The sequence below is a fragment of the Salmo salar genome, chromosome ssa02, assembly GCF_905237065.1.
Source record: "Salmo salar chromosome ssa02, Ssal_v3.1, whole genome shotgun sequence".
In the NCBI taxonomy this organism is placed as follows: domain Eukaryota; kingdom Metazoa; phylum Chordata; class Actinopteri; order Salmoniformes; family Salmonidae; genus Salmo; species Salmo salar.
In genome coordinates, this window is record NC_059443.1 from 76,662,939 (window position 1) to 76,682,740 (window position 19,802).

At 42.2% G+C, this 19,802-nt stretch overlaps 1 protein-coding gene and 1 long non-coding RNA gene across 2 annotated transcripts; one reads left to right on the plus strand and one right to left on the minus strand.

Moving 5' to 3' along the window:
- Positions 1-771: 771 nt before the first annotated feature.
- LOC106586085 (myosin heavy chain, fast skeletal muscle) lies at positions 772-18,893 on the minus strand. The gene is made up of 40 exons (XM_045710314.1): positions 18,876-18,893; positions 18,515-18,742; positions 18,022-18,168; positions 17,673-17,829; positions 17,154-17,181; positions 16,781-16,889; positions 16,535-16,627; positions 16,025-16,085; positions 15,300-15,398; positions 14,873-14,976; positions 14,339-14,477; positions 13,958-14,076; positions 13,656-13,805; positions 13,391-13,561; positions 12,092-12,404; positions 11,331-11,389; positions 11,148-11,235; positions 10,914-11,031; positions 10,661-10,784; positions 9,928-10,064; positions 9,200-9,455; positions 8,738-8,980; positions 8,202-8,378; positions 7,960-8,105; positions 7,690-7,780; positions 6,995-7,384; positions 6,747-6,873; positions 6,443-6,561; positions 5,914-6,110; positions 5,607-5,790; positions 5,331-5,496; positions 5,045-5,169; positions 4,575-4,883; positions 4,266-4,469; positions 3,994-4,119; positions 3,685-3,855; positions 2,181-2,285; positions 1,983-2,078; positions 1,451-1,582; positions 772-895 (listed from the first exon to the last, which is right to left on the minus strand). The coding sequence occupies exons 2-40, from the start codon at positions 18,728-18,730 to the stop codon at positions 875-877; spliced, it is 5,817 nt and encodes a 1,938-aa protein (XP_045566270.1). The 5' UTR covers positions 18,731-18,742; positions 18,876-18,893; the 3' UTR covers positions 772-874.
- On the plus strand, positions 10,037-12,191 carry LOC106591215 (uncharacterized). Its single transcript, XR_006762596.1, has 3 exons — positions 10,037-10,118; positions 10,550-10,606; positions 12,107-12,191. It is a non-coding gene; the product is annotated as an uncharacterized lncRNA (long non-coding RNA).
- Positions 18,894-19,802: the final 909 nt, after the last annotated feature.

Genomic DNA, 19,802 nt, shown 5'->3' on the forward strand with positions numbered 1-19,802 from the left:
CGCACAATTGGCCCAGCGTCGTCCGGGTTAGGGTTTGGCCGGGGTAGGCCGTCATTGTAAATAAGAAATTGTTCTTAACTGACTAGCCTAGTTAAAGGTTAAGTAAGGAACAGCAGGGACTGTGAAGCAACACAAAAAAGGCACAAACACATGCATACACACATGATAACAGATTTTGTGTCGGAGATATGTGGTAGTGGAGTAGGGGTCTGAGGGAACACACTTAGTGTGTTGTGAAATCTGTTATGAATGTATTGTAATTTTTTTAAATTGTATAACTGCCTTAATTTTGCCAGACCCCAAGAAGAGTGGCTGCTGCCTTGGCAGGAACTAATGGTGATCCATAATAAATACAAGTACAAAATAAACGGCTCGGGGTAAGGCTCGAAATTGACATGCATATTTAGCCAGTGTCAGATTTTTACACACTAGAGTCATTATTTCCAATGGCAATATACCAGCATTACCTTGTATAAAGAAGCAGCTTAAATGCTGAGGCTTGCTAAACTACATTGAATTCAATAAGTGTGACTAAGCAAGAACAAAGTTGCAGTCCTTGCATCCATACCTCAGTCTGATAATTTGAGAGTGGTTACATTTTTCCAGCCTCATCCCTCAGCCTTTTACACAAAAAACGGACTGCTTTTTCGGGGTGACCACTTTTGCTGTTGGAATCCCAGATTGCTCCATTATTTAAAGTACAATATTTTATGGTATGAAAAAGCTGTTTGCTGAGTAATAAGTCCACAGTCACAAAGGAAGTGTATGTAGATCCACATGTTTTTAATCAATGCTCAACATTTCACCATGAAAATCATATTTTATGCAACACAGGAAAATGGTAAGACTTTGATCTTCAATACTTTGGTCTTGTTTACTCAGCAGCTTCTTTTCCCTGTAAGAAGAAAGATAGAATATAATGGATCAGTAATAATAATGAACATGATAAATATATGGATAGAATATAATGGATCAGTAATAATAATGAACATGATAAATATATGGATAGAATATAATGGATCAGTAATAATAATGAACATGATAAATATATGGGTAGAATATAATGGATCAGTAATAATAATGAACATGATAAATATATGGATAGAATATAATGGATCAGTAATAATAATGAACATGATAAATATATGGATAGAATATAATGGATCAGTAATAATAATGAACATGATAAATATATGGATAGGCTTGGATAGAATATAATGGATCAAGTCTTTAATGCTCAGTGCTCAGCTTGGATTTTAGATGTTGAAGTACTAATCGAATTACTCTTATTAGATTGTTTAGCCCTTCCTGAAATGTTCTTCTTAGAGATCTTAAATACAGTTGAGTGTAAAAGGTCAGTATTGACCTCTGAGAAGACTGAATCATAGGTGGTGTTGATGTGGTCATATCTGAACATGAGTCAGGTACAGGTTTAGAAGCAGTTCTGTACCTTTCCAGAGTCACGGGTCTTGGCTCTGAGCTTGTTGACCTGAGTCTCAGCGATGTCAGCACGCTCCTCAGCCTCCTCCAGCTCATGCTGAACCTTCCTGAACTTAGACATGTGCTGGTTTGCTGCTTCCTCCTGGGTGAGGAAAAGAGAGGGAGAGCAGAACATCAGCATTTAAAGTTTGAAGCTTCAGGTAGCAAATTAATATTCTGTTTTTAAAGGTATTTAAAAAACTAAATACAAAAAAAAAGACAGCTTTAGGATAGCAATGTATGCAGGGAAATAGATGATACAGCAGAGGAAGTGAGTTAGCAGAACGGGTGATCAAACCGCTGCCTCCAGCACTACCACTAGACCAGCCCCCAGCGCAGCAAACACTCAGAAATGTTCATATTTTCTTAAGCAATTACTTGTAATATCAATTGAGTCATTGCTGACTGGTGTGCTGTAGCAACACTTCAACTAAACCACATGGACATTACGTTTTGTAGGGAAAAATATTTTTTTTCAGAGTATTTGACTGTCTGTGACTCACCGCTTCCTCAGAATGCCTCTTGTAGGTCTTCACTTTCATCTGCAGCTTATCTACCAGGTCCTGAAGTCTGTTAACGTTCTTCTTATCCTCCTCAGTCTGTGAGAGACGAGCAAAGAATCAATGTCACAATAGTTTTATACACAAACCTGTCTGTGTTAGTGTCAAGTGTGTGAAGAAGGCACTTTCTCTATCTCTTACCTGGTAAGTGAGCTCCTTGACTCTGCGCTCATACTTGCGGACTCCCTTTACTGCGTCTACACCTCTTCTCTGCTCGGCCTCCACCTCAGCCTCGAGCTCACGCACCTTTGTGGAGAATAACATGTAGGCATTTGTTTGAGGTGGTGAAATCAGACGTAACATCTATTTGTAAAACAGAGGTATAGTCTTCTACTCAGTCAAGTCATTTTATTATTTTAATTGAAGGGGTCTGTAATAATAACATCAACTTTTCAATATCTGGGTCAGTGGTTCCCAAAGTCAATTTAAATTTCAATGTGTTTATGAATTTTTATAGCAAGAACAGATTATTAAACAGCCAGGGATCTTTGGAAAATGTTTAGAGGGTGCAATACTGTACAATGTAATATTATTAATCCACAATTTATGTTATTAACTCTTAGATAAACAACGGGCCTGGGAGGCTCACAACTCAATTATTCTTGTATTAGTAATATGACTGTCGATGTTGTCATGCGTTTAGCAGTGTATGGTGCAGTACCAGTATGGCGACTAGAGGCCGCCACTCGCATGTTTTAATGTTGTGACATTGCTTCCATTATGGAGCTCGCGCTATGGCAGTTGAGAGTAATTTGCCAAGTGAGCCAACAGCAAGAGAGAAGCACCGACGTAAATACATTTGTATATTTTTATTTTGAAAGTAAGCGATTGGAAAAGCAACATATTTAAGACGGCAATGTTTCTGGAGTGTGTACATATGTTTGTTAAGATGTTATGTTGTATTTTCAGGTTTTATGAACTTATTAAAGTCCGCTAGCCTACAAGCTAATTCAGCCATTAGCCCGCTAGCTGGTAGCCCCGCATAGCAACGCTAGCTTCCCTAGCAACGGCCAGTGAATGAGAGGTAACAAGAGAGAGAAATGATTACTATGACATTAATCGGATGAATGTATATTATATTGTGTGTTGATATTCATTGTGAATTATTATTATGAATGAAATGGCAGATTAGAATAAGTCTGCTGAGACAACAATTTAAGCCTGAAGGAAGCAACTAGAGTAATACATTTGCGTTTATTTAAAGGTCTTGGATCAACTCCACTAAATAAGTGTAAAATTGTTATAATTGGTTTTGTTGTGATCATGAATGCACTGTAATGTAAGCTTTAAAACTGCAACATTTTCTCTCTGATGCAAAGAGTGGGGACTTAAAATGTTTTTTTTCCCAGGGCCTGAGACTTGATTAGTCCAGTCATGCACTGCAGAAGTCATAGTAAATCTGAGTGGATGCTATTTTTATTGCACTTTAAGTAGAAGTTGTGTTCTGATATTATGAGGGCGTCCCTGATGAATTCGCTATCACAAAAGGGGTCCTTGCAACAAAACCGTTTGGGAACCCCTGATGTAGATGGGTTATTGAGAGAAAAAGTAATTACAAAATGCTCCTGTGTATTTTTACATGATCAAATACATTTCCAGCAATCTGTCTTTCAATCCACCCTAATCCACCCTGCTGATAACTCACCCTGGATTCCAGTTTCTGGAGCTGCTTCTTGCCTCCCTTCATGGCCAGATTCTCAGCCTCATCCAGGCGGTGCTGCAGGTCCTTGACTGTGACCTCCAGGTTCTTCTTCATCCTCTCCAGGTGAGAGCTGGTGTCCTGCTCCTTCTTCAGCTCCTCAGCCATCATGGCCGCCTGGAATAGTAGTTTGTTTAATTTATGCACCAATTGGCACCGATCATAACGTTCCTCTGAGATCTTTGTTGTTCTTAACCAGCCCAGCTACCATTGGCCCTTAGGGACAAATCAAGATGATGTATTTCAAGGACTCACATCAGTGATTGCCTTCTTGGCCTTCTCTTCTGCATTCCTGGCCTCCTGGACGATGTCGTCCACCTCTCCCTGCACCTGCACCAGGTCAGTCTCCAGCTTCTTCTTGGTGTTCAGAAGGCTGGTGTTCTGAAGGAGGAAACAAGATGATTTGTTTATCTCTCAAGAGAACTTGCAAGTCACAAGGCTGAAATTATGAAAATCTAAGGCAAATTCCAGGTGTGTTTAAACTGTATGCTTGGTTGAGTTTCATTAGAAATGGCTTTGACCCATACCTGGGAGTGCAGCAGTCCAACACGCTCGCTGGCATCTACCAGCTCAGTCTCAGCCACTTTGCGGCCTCTCTCTGTCTGCTCCAGAGCAACTCTGAGCTCCTCGATTTCAGCCACCATCAGACCGTTTCTGCGCTCCACCATGGCTGCCTGCTCCTTCATGTCTTCTGCGACACGGACGGCGTCATCAAGGTGCAATTGGGCATCCTGTGGTTCACAATGACATACGTTCATTAGGACTTGTGGAAGTAGGGGTGATTCACAAACAAATCCTTAGCCATGTTCAGGTTTTTGAGCCTGATGTCCCTTTACCTTGAGCTGTCCCTGGACGTTCCTCAGCTGTTTCTGGGCCTCAGCGGCCTGCCTGTTGGAGTGGCTCAGCTGGATCTCCATCTCGTTCAGGTCTCCCTCCATCTTCTTCTTCACCCTCAGGGCATCATTCCTGCTCCTGACCTCAGAGTCCAGGGTGCTCTGCATGGAGTCAACCACCCTCTGGCTGTTCCTCTTGATCTGCTCCATCTCCTCGTCCTTCTCAGCGATCTTCCTGTCCACCTCACCCTTGATCTGGTTCAGCTCCAGCTGCACACGCAGAATCTTGGATTCCTCGTGCTCCAGTGTGCCCTGGACAAACAGAAGGAGTCAGAAAAGTTTTGTTCAGTACATTTGGATGTAGGAATTAAATATATATGACTACAATAAACACCAATACAGAGAGCCTTTCACTGTAGCTGGCATTTGCTAGTGTACCACTGCTTTTCCCATCAAACAGCTGTAGTTTGTACCTCAGCCTCCTCCAGAGCGGTCTGGATCTCAGACTTCTCTGTCTCCACGGTCTTCTTGGCCTTCTCCAACTCATGGATGCTCTTGCCAGTCTCTCCGATCTGCTCAGTCAGGTCAGAGATCTCCTCTGCACACACACACACAGGAGCAGTTTAGACTTGGGGGATTTTAAGTGGATATGTCAATGTACTGAAGTTGATATTGAATCATGATTACACTTATTTAATGAACAGCAATTCATCTTGCTAATCAAACATAAGCCAAATAGAATCGCTGTCAAATAATCACGTTGCAGGTTCTTGTTCTCTCTCTTCAGAGTCTCCAGATGATCCAGAGCCTCCTCGTAGGAGTTCTTCATCTTGAAGAGTTCAGTGCTCATAGAGCGAGCCTCCTTCTGAGCTCCTTCCAGCTCTGCCTGACCCTCCTCATACTTCTGCTTCCACTCTGCCAGAACCTAGGAGAATCCATGGGATTTTCATCAGAAGTCTTTGGTGAAGAGTTTTGAATTATAAATATGCAACAATTATAAAATTGATAAAAAAATATAGCTTTATTCATTTTCACCTTGTCAAAGTTCCTCTGCTTCTTGTCGAGGTTGGCGGCCAATGCGTTGGCTCTCTCAACATCAATCATGAGGTCCTCCACCTCTCCCTGCAGCCTCTGCTTGGTCTTCTCCAGGGAGGCGCACTTGGAGTTGGTCGCCTCAATGGTCTCCTCAGCATCCTGCAGACGCTGGGCCAGCTTCTTCCTGTTGGACAAGAGAGGGAGGTTTTATGGAGTAAAAGATATGTTACAATACATATTGATGTAACATTTTGTCAGAGCCACCTACCACCATCACCACGAGTTTTTTCTGTTGCGTGTGACTCACTTGGCCTCCTCCAGCTCCTCTGTGCGCTGGATGGCATCAGTTTCATACTTAGTCCTCCACTGAGCCACCTCACTGTTGGCCTTGGACATGCCGCGTTGCAGCTCTGCCTTGGCCTCCTGCTCCTCCTCAAACTGCTCCCTCAGGAGGTCACAGTCATGGCGGGCAGACTGGACACCGTGGGCCAGTGCGTTTTTAGCCTGTGAGAAAGAAAGACAAAGAGAGATTAGAGAGATAGTCAAACAAATTATGGTCGAAGTCTCTGAGGGTGGCGAGACAGTAGGAGTCTCTGAGGGTGGCGAGACAGTAGGAGTCTCTGAATGTGGTGATATAGTAGGAGTCTCTGAATGTGGTGATATAGTAGGAGTCTCTGAATGTGGTGATATAGTAGGAGTCTCTGAGGGTGGAGAGACAGTAGAAGTCTCTGAGGGTGGAGAGACAGTAGGAGTCTCAGAGGGTGGCGTAGTCACCGTCTATATGAAGATATAACTCTAAACTCTGTGGACGGTGGAGTCCATTTTGGGTCCCTTACCTTGACCTCCTCCTCAATCGCCCTCTTCAGCTCCTCCACCTGCTGGGTGAAGGCCTGTTTTCCTCTGGTCAGCTGAGACACCAGGGCTTCCTTCTCCTCCAGCTGGCGACCAAACTCACCTGCAGGGACAGAGGGACATTTTGTTAATAGGGTCTCTGTTCTCTAAGATTGAAAATCTATTTTGAGGTATTGTAGGGCAATTGGGCAGCGAATAGTACAGTAGAATCTGTGTGGATACAGCCCACAACAAGTTTTGTTTTCTACTAAAGGAAAGCATTGGCTTGTTGTTCATTGTTGATGGTACCATTTTCTGTCAGGAGTCTGGCCCTCTGTCCACTGATGTCGTTGACCTGGCGAACATTCTCATCATTCTTAGTCTTGAGCTCGCTCAGCTGGTCCTCAAGAGTCCGGCACATCTTCTCCAGATTGCCCTGTTAGTGAAACATGTTCCATCATTACTTTATATATGTGACTTCTGTCAACTTCAGTTCACTTGAATGGTAATGTAGTTGACCCTCCTCAACACTGCTTTACCAAAACATTACTACTCACCTTAGCCTTGGCAACGGCCTCCATGTTGCTGGAGAGGTCATCAATCTCCATCTTGTACTCGCTCTTCTCCTTCTCCAGCTTCTGCTTGACGCGCTGCAGGTTGTCGATCTGCTCCCCGAGCTCAGCCACACTATCGGCCTGCTTCTTGCGCAGAGCGGCGGCTGTGGCCTCATGCTGCAGGGTGGACTCTTCAAGATCACGACGCAGCTTCTGGAACTCAGCCTCACGCTTCTTGTTCATCTCAATCTGAGCAGCAGTGGCACCTCCGGCCTCTTCCAGCCTCTCGCTGATCTCCTCAAGTTCCCTGGAGAGATCGGCCCTCTGCTTCTCAACCTTAGCCCTGGCAGCACGCTCAGCCTCAATTTCCTCCTCCAGCTCCTCAATACGGGCCTAGAACAGGGGTAGGAGCAGGGGGATGAACACTACAATATAGTTGAAACAATTGAACTTCACAAAATAATAATAGTATGTATATTTTGCATAAATGTTGTTTAATACGAAGCCAGTTACACTAATATATTCAGTAGACAGTGTCCCATGCAGGAGCCAAAACCACAATGTTAAGAAACACCATCTTCCAACCTACTCAGCTATCAGAAGCCACCTGGAAAAATGTGTGGTACCAGAATAATGTTTTTCAAGAAATTATTCAAGTCTGTGCTTTTCTGTACTGGAGCTTATATCCTGTACTATACCTGGAGTTCCTTGATCTTCTTCTGCAGCTGAGCTCCCAGAGACTGCTCATCCTCAACCTTGCTGAGGAGCTGGGTGGTCTCAAACTCCTTCCTAAGAAACACAAACACGTTGACTGCAGAGTTGGTTTTGCTTTGATAGTGAAATGGCAGAGGATCATACCATTCACTTTGCTTTTAAGAATAACATGTAAATGCTAATTCATAATTACAAGAATTAGTCAAGAACAACCATTATAGCAGCTAATACTGTGGTCATTTGTTTGTGTTTACTTCTTGATTTTCTCATCAGCTTGCTGCTTGTCATTCTCCAGGTCCATTATGGACTCCTGGGCCAGTTTCAGATCTCCCTCCAGCTTTCTCTTGGATCTCTCAAGGTCCATACGGAGCTTCTTCTCTTGCTCCAGAGAACCTTCAAGCTAGAAGATAAAAACACACATATTGTTCAAATCTAAATAACTGAAGATAATATCATTTTACATACTATCATGGCCAAAATGTCCAACTCCACTCACGTCGTCCACTTGCTGTTCCAGCTTGGTCTTGGCCTTGGTCAGAGTGTTGACTTTGTCCTCCTCTGCCTGCAGGTCATCCAGTGTCTGCTGGTGGGCCTCTTGGAGGGCTTTCTTCTCCTTGGTCAGCTTGGCAACACTCTCATCCATAGACGCCATCTCCTCTGTCAGGTTTTTAACCTGAAAACGGCAAAATTTGTCTTTTGTCACTTCACCGTAAATGGGAGGTTTAGTTTAATATACCATATATTGCATTAATTTCATTTAAATTAGAAATGTGTCTACAGTTACTGTACTATAGATTCAACACTAGATGGAAGTGTACACCATGCCAGTGTACTGAATGGAAGTCATAAATGAGGGGGATCAGAACATGCAATGAATGTTGGGAGTACCCCGCAACTGAAATTCCACTATTGTGTCTTAATTTTTCCTGCACCCACAATACAACTTGAATTCCATTTCTGTTAAGCTATGTTTTGAGTTGATTATTGTTTAGATTATTGTTTGGTTAGACTGTCTATGGTAAGACACAATACCTTGTTTTCAGTGGCGTGCTTCTCCTTCTCCACTTTGGCCAGGGTGAGCTCCAGGTCATCAATGTCCTTCTTCAGCTCAGAGCACTCATCCTCCAGCTTCCTCTTCTTGGCAGTCAACTCAGCATTGATCTCCTCCTCATCCTCCAGCCTCTCGGTCGTCTCTTTGAGTTTGGCCTCCTGCTGGATCTTGCTCTTGATGAGCCCCTCGCACCTTTCCTCAGCATCGTTCAGACTCTCTCCTTCCTGGTTTCAGAACAGGAGAAAAGAAATCAGAGGCCTCACTTTGTGTATTGAAGGTCAGAGTAAATCAATAGAAATTCATGGAATATATAACATGGGCAATAAAAATGTGTTAAACACATGCTTCACAGTGTGTTCATATGTGTTTGTGGGTTTGTATGTATGTCTTTGTGTGTATTTGTGTGTGTAGATGTGCCCTTATGAAGCTTGTTGCTGTCTCACAGATGCTACTTGGAGCGCCAGGTCGTTCTTCTCCTGCGTCAGGGCCACCAACTTCTCCTCCATTTGCTTCTTTGTGGCCAGAGCCTTGGCCAGGTCTGTCGTCATCTTCTCATAGTTCTCCTTCATGTTGGCCAGCTCCTTCTCAGTCTCAGCGCTCTGCAGCAGGGGCTTGATCTTGAAGTACAACTTCATCCATGGCCAGGTTTTCACATTCATGAATGAGCGGATGTTGTACTGGATGGCGTAAATTGATTCTCTGGCCGACAGAAAGGATACAGTAGCATGGTGAGTGACATGCTTAAATCTACATTCTGTGACTCGAAGAACAACATAATGGGGCCCCACACCACTGTTTGTTTACAGCTGAGGAATGGGGCTAGGGAAATGTAAACCCTATTAAATTCATAGTGAGTGACCTAGATGCAACGACTGACAGACTTGCTAAGCTCATGAGACATTTTATATTCTTCAACAATTAATGGATCTGTACCACAAATGTAAATGCCAATTGAACAGCCAAATCCCAAACTGCAGCTATAAAGCTAGAATCCTTAGTTGCTACATCCATTTCTGGACTTATAAATGAATTAACCCAAAAGCTTTAGTAGACCATTATAAGATGTACTTCCTCATTCTGAACAGCTCACAGCATATACAGTACGTAATCATAATGCATTAGATACAGGTGGTTGACAGAAAGCTTTGCCAAGATGTCTACTATTCCTCACCTCCTCTCCATCATCTTGCTAAACTCTCTCCTCATGAGGAATCCACGGCTGAGAGCCTGGACCATGCCGACTAGAGAGGCCAGCTTCTCATCTCTCATCTCCTCCAGGACACCCAGCAGACCGGCTTTGAAGAACACCTGAGACACAGGTTAACATGGTCAATGGAACCACAGATGGTGACAGACAGAAAGGTTTGAATCAAAAGAGGGGAACAACACCACTAGATTGATTTAAACAACATTAACTTTGCAATAGTTGCAAACATACCATGGGATATGTTGTTTCTAAGTTGTTAGTTATTGTACAGTTGTAGATTAATAATGTACACGGATACAGATAACTGCAGCCTTCCCTGTAGCTCAGTTGGTAGAGCATGGTGTTTGCAACGCCAGGGTTGTGGGTTCGATTCCCACGGGGGGCCAGCAAAAAAAATGTATGAAATTGTATGAAATGTATGCATTCACTACTGTAAGTCGCTCTGGATAAGAGCGTCTGCTAAATGACTAAAATGTAAATGTAATACCACTCTAACACAATGTACATGATAATGAGTTTAGTTTCTCTTTTGTGATGAATGACTGAAGAAAAAAACACTACACTGTTTTTCCACCTTCTCCATTAGTGAAATGAAGAAGAAAGAACAAAAGGATGGATAGATCACCTGGAGAGATTTTATATGGTACGGGTTTAAATTATTATTGAAGTTGTGTTTTGCTGGGGGTTTTTGACTGACCTTGGTGTGTCCAAACTTGTAATCCTCGTGATTCACATCAATGGACCCAAGCAGCTTCTCAGAAGCCTTCTTGTTGTCCATGAACTGGCCCTCAGGGATGACACTGGCATTCAGTACTTTGTACCTGAATGAGGAGACATTTTTAACATGTCAAGTTGTAATATGTTGGTTATATTTCGTAAAAGGTCAGCCAATTCTGATGCTGGGAAAACCCTTGGAGCAGATATTTTCTGTGGTGTGTGCGTGCGTGTACCTCTGCTTGAAGTCAGCATAGATGATTCTGCTGGGGAAGCCCTTTCTGCAGATCCTGATACCCTCCAGTACACCATTACACCTGAGCTGGTGGATAACCAGGAAGTTCTCCATCAGACCTGGTAAAACAAACCAAGTCTCTTTTAATACTCATAAACAGGTTAAAGATTGGAATGGTTGAGGTTACTGGTACTGTACTGATAAGATTCCATATTTAACTCAATATTTCTTGTACCTGGAGTCTTTGACTCGTTGGGGATCAGGCAGCGCACAAAGTGAGGATGAGTGCTCCTCAAGTTGGTCATCAGCTTATGTAAGTTCTCCTGTAAGAGGGTTACAAACCATTTTCTCAGACCTACTGTAGTTTAGGATAATTGCACCTTTTGAAGGACTGAATCTACACATTTCAAAAGCTCACCCTGAACTGGGAGGACACAGTCTGCATGGAACCACCCTTCTTCTTGCCTCCTTTCTTGGCTTTATCTGTTAAAATGGGGAAAAGTAAAAGATAACTAGAAAAGTACATTTCCTAGAGCGGGTGGAATAAATAGAATAAAACACGATTATGTAAGAAATCTATAGTGGTCTTGTCTTCAGCAAGCACACTAATTATAAACCAGAGAATCTCTGGTTATGTCACGACTTCCGCCGAAATCGGCTCCTCTCCTTGTAGGGCGGTGTTCGGCGATCAACGTCACCGGCTTTCTAGCCATCGCCGCTCCATTTTTCATATTCCCATTTGTTTTGTCTTGTTCCATACACACCTGGTTTTCATTCCCTAGTCACACTGAATGTATGTCTTTGTGTGAAATTGTTTTGATGTTATGTGGGTATTGTTATGCGCCAGACTTTGGCTGTGTTTTGGACACGTTATATGTACTTATGTGCTTTCGTTTGGACTGGAATAAAAAGTGTGCCTGTTAACTACACTCTGCTCTCCTGCACCTGACTTCGCCTCCAGTACACACCCTTAACAAGTTAACTTCACACTTATCTAGAGGCAAATGCTGCCAATGTCATTGTGTAAAATAACACCTATTGTATGATTTGAAAAAAACAAGTGTATGAATAAATTAACCTGGTGAAAACACCCTGAGAAATTGGTATACATTCAAAGACTTTAAAGAACATTCAGTCTAAGTTATAAGTAGTGCTTAATTAAATCATTTGACTCGATGCTATTCTTACCCTCAGGTGGAGGAGCAGGATACAGGGCAGCCAGAATTTTGACTCCGGACTTCTGGTACAGCTGACAAACTGAGTCGTTCAGGGGATCCTTGTTCTTCTCCAGCCACCCAGTGATGTTGTAGTCCACAGTTCCGGCGTAGTGCACCAGGGAGAAGTGGGCCTCTGCCTTGCCTTTGGCAGGCTTGGGCTTCTCAAACGCCTTTGTTTTGCCAAGATGCTGGGCGTACAGCTTGTCCTTGAAGGTAGTGTCTGAAGACTTGGGGAACATGCACTCCTCTTCAAGGATGGAGAAGATGCCCAATGGCTTTACGAAAAGAGATGTATATCAAATTAGTGATATTTACACTTAGATCACATTCATTCCTTTAGTAAACATGCTATTATAGGATTATATTCATTTAGGGACACATAATAGGAAACATATTGAGTTCTCAACAGTCAGTGGCATATATTAATGGGTGCCAAGGGAAGCGAGGTTTCCCCCAAAAATGGACATATAATATAATGTATGTTTCGTCTCGCTTAGCAATAGGCTGAATGTGTCTCACCAGGTAAAGCAAAACTGCGCTCCTCTGTCTCTGTATTTGTAGCCCTTCTATCTGATGCTGTCTGGTCACTCTACAAGTAGGGTGAGTCAACATGTTTTTTCTACTCGCATAAATTAGTACCATGGACACCCACATAATATTTAGCTGACATTGATTGGAATAAACTCGTTTTTGGAATCTTTTAGTTGTCACTGTATTAGACTAAGCATAGGTTATTTGATGACATTGAAAGGTTGAAGTTGAAATGGTGCCAGAATAGTGGAGGGAGGCAGGTCCTGTTTTCTTTGCGACTTGCAGTAACTCTCCGTGGTTCTAAATCAATACATGTTTAGTGGTCCGAAAATGACAGAGAAATGTACTTGACTGACCATGCTGTAGGTCATGTAACTGTTTGTTACATGCATTATGCTTTGTGGACTCCACGGGACAGATGTTGCTCTCCGGTTATGTGATGAATCAAAGATGTGGTTGAATTTATTCTGCCACTGTGTCTTCTTATTGTCTCAGCCTTAGGCCTATATATCATGGTGGCAAGGCATATAAACTAACAGGTTATAGAGCAAACAATGCAATTATCACAACACATAGGTTGCAATATGGATTTATTTTGACTGGTTTGGCTTTCCCAGTCATTTAAACGTTACGCTGCTACTGTATGTTGTACCACAGTGATAATATATCACACAGCGCTCCATATGAGCTTTGCTGTTATGGTCCATTAAAATCCCCACAGACAGCTTACCTTCTCAATAAGCTCAATGCAGGCAGCCAAGTCCATGCCGAAGTCAATGAAGGCCCAGACGATTCCCTCCTTCTTGTACTCCTCTTGCTCCAGGACGAACATGGTGTGGTTGAAAAACTGTTGCAGTTTCTCATTGGTGAAGTTGATGCACAGCTGCTCCATGCTGTTGTACTGTTGATGGAGTTTTAAAAGGGATCATTTCATCATACAAGACTGTAATCCATCTCAATCACAACTAATTGTCTTGTTCTGGTCTCATACTCACATCAAAGATCTCAAACCCGGCAATGTCAAGCACACCGATATAGAACTGCCTTGGATTCTTGGTGTCCAACATCTCATTGATACGGATGACCATCCACAAGAACATCCTCTCATAGATGGACTTGGCCAGAGCACTGACTGAGTTATTAACCTGTAATGATAATCCCTCAAATTAATATGTGAGATATTGACCATGTCTAGTGATAAGGTGATACAAGCTTTGGAAAATCAAAAGTAATGCACTCGCCCCAACAATAATTCCAGTGCTCAGAAAATGGTAGATTCTGTGTTTGGCCGCCTTACCTGAGGCACAGTCTGTCCCTTGGTCACATACTCGTTGCCGACCTTCACTCTGGGGTAGCACAGAGCCTTCAACATCTCAGCTGAGTTCAGGCCCAGCAGGTAGGCGATTTTATCAGCCACTGGAAAGAGAACCAACAACAACAGACTCAGGGACACAAGATCACTTGTTTCTGATTTCACACTAACAAAATAGTTTGGTTAACTTCTTTGTGGGCTAGGTTTTGATTCACCCACATTTTGGAGGTTGGAATTTGTTCTCCAAAAATGATCTCCTGCCTGACTTTCATGTGGCACTGTCTGTCTTAGGTGTTCTATTTCTATGTTGGGGACTGGGAATGGGACTAATGCTCTACATATTGTATATCTATGAGTGGGACTCACCCTCTGTGCCGTCTGGCTCGGCCTGCTCCTCACGCTGCTTCTGCTTGAATTTCAAGTTTCCATGGTGCAATACAGCTCCTGTCAGCTTGTAGATGCCAATCTTCTCTTCATTAGTGAAGCCCAGGATGGTAATGGCATCCTGGCATTAAAGAGGAAGTACAACAGTGATGAACTGAACGGTAGTTTGCTCAGTTACACTACATTTCTGTGCTGCTCACTGCAGAAGAAATGGGATGGATAGATTTGACTGGCTTCTCTGTTCCACATGATAACACTTGGCCAACACATTAGTAGATGGCAGCACAAAATTAGTTTTACACAGTTCCACAGGGCACTTAGTGGTGCTCTCTTGTGGAAGGCACAGAGATTTCCTTGAGGCACATGCCTAACTAACACAAGGCATTTAGAATCAAACAAAAACATACATGAACATTCCCAGCTGCCACCAAGTTGGAATTTCACAGTACATTCAGTGTGTATGGTGGTCCTATCAATTCCATATCTAGAGTTTGTTTAAACCTTTGTTTTACTCACATCTGTGGCATCCAGCTCTTCATTGTCATTGATGCTGGCCACAGTGATCTGTCCCTGGCTGCACATGGGGAAGTCGTAGGGGTTAGTGGTGATGAGCGCCATTTCTGTGGACAACGGAGAACAGCTTGTCAGGTAAATCTCTTAGAATTCTGCTGTCCTACCTTTACAGTATCTCTCCCTCCTTTACTCAGTAGATGGACTCAATGATACATGTAGTATATAATAAATAGCATCAAAAGAGGAGACTGAGACTTGTGGACTAGTGCATCACAGTGCATTACTTGATAGATATTTACCAAAGACCTGACCCATGTCTAGATGCCTTGTTACCTTGGATGTACTCATTGTAATATTATTATTACTGTGGATTATGAATATTGTATATATATTCCATAAATGGGGATGGGAATAATTTCCTCTGGCGTACCAACTAGCTCAGGTTTGTGGCCTGTCATCATCTGGAAGAAGATGTGGTAGCCTCTCTCATCGGGCAGCTGGAAGGACACTCTGGACTTCTCCAGCAGGTCTGAGGGAGAGAGAGTGAATGACACAAAGAGAAAGAGTAGAGAGAGAATGACACAAAGAGAAAGAGTAGAGAGAGAATGACACAAAGAGAAAGAGTAGAGAGAGAGAGAATGAGAGAGAGAAGGACACAAAGAGAAAGTAGAGAGAGAGAGAATGACACAAGGAGAAAGAGTAGAGAGAGAGAGAATGACACAAGGAGAAAGAGTAGAGAGAGAAGGACACAAAGAGAAAGAGTAGAGAGAGAATGACACAAGGAGAAAGAGTAGAGAGAGAAGGACACAAAGAGAAAGAGTAGAGAGAGAATGACACAAAGAGAAAGAGTAGAGAGAGAATGACACAAAGAGAAAGAGTAGAGAGAGAAGGACACAAAGAGAAAGTAGAGAGAGAATGACACAAAGAGAAAGAGTAGAGCGAGAATGACACAAAGAGAAAGAGTAGAGAGAGAGAGAGAGAAAGAGACAGAGAGAGACACAGAGAGAGAATGACAAAGAGAAAGAGTAGAGAGAGAGCGAGAATGACACAAAGAGAAAGTAGAGAGAGAATGAGATCATTTGTTGGATATCATTACATTTAAATGTATCTGTGTGAATTTAGGAAAGCATTGAGACACAATCAAAACTAACTCACAGGTTTCAATATCAGCTTTAGCCAGTTTGCCAGCTTGGAAGTGAATCCTGATGAATTTACCCTATAGTTGAGCATGGGGGTTAGAAATAGGTCAACAAATAAATCTAACATTTTACTTTAATAGACCCCTTTAAATGTTACAGTTTGTTGGACATATGTTGGATCTATTGATACAGATGTAGGATATTGATGTAGGATCCAGTTTGCTACAGCAGGAAAACAAATCCTGCAGCAACAGGAAATGTGAATTATTATGTGGATTATAAATAATGGATTTTATGATTTTTTTTTTGTTCTTTTGTAGGGGTTGATGAAACAAAAATAATACAGCAAATCAAATCTGACATTTTAAAGAGGAAATTGCAAACTTTAGAACCTTGAAAACACAACAAGTTTGAATTTCAAATTTTCAGCAATGGAAAATATCTTAAATGTGTATAACAATAGGGAACTACTGAATAATAATTTTCCAATATAAGGTAACTTCCACAGTATGCCCTTCATACTTACAAAGCGAGACGAGTTGTCGTTCCTCACTGTCTTGGCATTACCGTAAGACTCCAGCAGAGGGTTAGCTGCAATGATCTGATCCTCAAGAGACCCCTGATTGAGACAAACACAAGTTGCTCAAAAACTGGTAACATTGTCAAGTTAGTTTTTCTCAATTGCTTGAAAGAGGATTCACCACTGGAAAAAAGGTTTACACAACCAACCAAACTGAAATGTGATTTAAAGGCAAACATAAGAACAACCTACCTGCATTTTGCCAGGTTCTGCTTCCTTCTTGGCCCCAGACACTGCAATGGTGGCAAAGTACTGGATGACACGCTTGGTGTTGACAGTCTTTCCTGCACCGGATTCTCCACTGGTTTATATGACAGAGAAAGAGGGGTTTTAGTGAAAGCCAATCTGACACTCAAACATGTAACTAAGAAATAGCATAGAAAAATACACTGTTAACCTGTGTTCTGACACAAGTCTTTAACAAATACTCCTTCTCATCGACTCGTTATTACACATAGCCTAATGCTCTAATCCATTCATATTGTCATGTATTTCATCACACCAAGTGACCCAACTTATTACAATAGAAACACTTTCTCAAGTGACATTTTAGTAAACAACTTACGTAATCAGGACGGACTGGTTCTCCTTATCTGGAACCAGAAAACATATTGCTTATCATACTCAAGCAACATTATGGGGACATTATTTCATTCATAGCATCATCATTAATTTCACTTTGGAACATTCTATTCAAGGGTTAGTGAGATCAGATTTTCCCAGCAAACTGTTCTAACCTAGACTAGAAAACAGTAGATACCTCTCAAAAGCATATTTGAAATTCTATTGATACATCCAGCCATCCATCCATCCATCTATACGCACTTATGGACTTTGAGATCCATGCGCATTTATGGACATCCATCCAATCATCCCTCCCTCCCTCCCTCCCTCCCTCCCCCTCCCTCCCTCCCTCCCTCCCTCCCTCCCTCCCTCCCTCCCTCCCCTCCCTCCCTCCCTCCCTCCCTCCCTCCCTCCCTCCAATCATCTGTCCCTCCATCCATCCAATCATCTGTCCATCCCTCCATCTGTCCATGCCTCCCTCCATCCAACCAGCCATCCATCCATCCATGACAGCTCGTACCAATCATCATGAACTGAAAGGCGTTGTCAGAGACGGAGAAGATATGGGGTGGAGCCTCCACCCTCTTCTTCCCCCTGTAGGCGTTGACAACCTCTGCGTCGTACACTGGGAGCCACTTGTAGGGGTTCACCGTGGCACAGAAGAGCCCAGAGTAGGTCTGGATGAAAGCATAATTAATTTAGGAGATTAACAAAATCAGATTGACTTTTACCTGGATTTATGTGAGAATGTGGGTGTACTTTGGTATACTGATGTGGGTCTACTGTATTGATATCTTTTGGTTTCTACCATTCATTTATGTGTGTATTTCTTATGTTCATGTGTGTGTTTGTATGTGCAGGTTTCTTACATAGATCATCCATGCTGCATAACGCTCTTTGAGGTTATACAACACAGAGGCTTCATTCAGGTAGGTCATCATGGCCATGTCCTCAATCTTGTCGTACTTAGGGGGGTTCATCTCATAGATGTCTGCATCTTTGAACTCTTTTCCTTCCTGAAACAGTCAGAAATCTAGATTACACGCAGATCAAACTGGACATGACAGAATGCTTTTTTCTGACAGAATGTATATCCACATTAATCCAACTACTTAGTTATCACCCACTGACACACAACTGGTGGTTCTTGACTAGTCAACATTCTATGTCATTTTTAATTAGCAGCAATAACAATGATGTGTTTGAAGGTTATATAATGTCTGCAAAAAACAATGAAATGCTTCTTTATATATTTTCTGTTAGTGATTTCTTATTGCCTATAGACATTGTTTGGATCATTTCAATGATTTTTCAAGAATTAGAGTAATTGCACAAACTTGAAACTTTTCTGATCAGGCTTACCTCCTTAGTGCCGTCAGGTTTCGTGACTGTTACAGTACACTTCCCGTCTGCCCTGGCAGTGACCAGACCCTTAAGGTACAGCTCCACCTTGTCTGCCACATAGCAGGAGTTCTTTGAATCAAAGGGTGCGGCTTGTGCCTCCATCCTCTCCTTCTCAGATTTACGGAGGTATATGGCAGCCTTGCCGTAGATTTGCATCTCAGCGTCCGTACTCATGGTGACGGATAACTAGGAAAGAGATGAAACAAGAAACATGATTGACTCTGTGGTGCTTCCTCCCCAGTCAACAGAGTTAGGTGAGTGGTATCTCTAACAGAATATTCTCATCACTTTTTATGTGAGGACTCAAACCATGTCTCACCTTCTTTTTCCCCTCCTACAGATGAATGTGTACTTCTTGGAGGACCCTGTGAAACATGAGAGTGTTGTGAAAACACACAAGTCTAAAGCCTTATCATTTATCCCCTAAAGGGCTAGAAAACATTGAACTAAATAATTACAGCCATGTCAAATTCAACTACAGGTGTAACTGATAACCTTCATTTTCCAAGTGGCAACTCACTTTACTACACATTCTGTAAATAATTCAAATAAATACCCCTGAAAACCCAGTTACATTCCAGAACACCACCTCAATTTACAAACAATTGCAGGAGCACCACTTTTGACCGTAAATGTAAGTCACAGATTTAAGGTAAAAAATATGTCATTTTTATTTATTTTTTACTTATTAAACCAATGCCACTTGATTGCATATTGTCAAATCTTACAAGAGACATGCAGAAGTCAATTCAAACAGTGCAGTTAGCTGCTGCCTCAGTTGCTGAGTGCAAAGATGAGACAAATATACAACTTTAAGGAGGTGGCGAGGTCTTACCACAGAGGAAGAAGGTATCTGACTTATGGATGCTGGGGCCTCAGCCTCCTTATATCTGGTTGGAAGTGCCAACCAAGCAAAAGTTAATTATGGACCACTCTGGGTAAGGAAATAAATTGGATGAGAGACCTGTTTATTTCTGTGTCTCACTAGCACCTCCCACTTCCAGGAACACCACACTCCATTACTTTTTAATGTCATATTTGTCTCTGAATTAAATTTCACTGAACTTTACGTAAATGAGAGATGTCATTGCTAATAATTATGACAATATCAAAAGTTTGATTCATCCCAATGTTACTTCTACTGAACCTCATATACTGTAATGGAATGAGTCCATGTTGCCCCACTACAACTAAAATAGTTTTCATTAAACCTAATCTGACCTTATTTAGTCCCATTTTAGTGGCA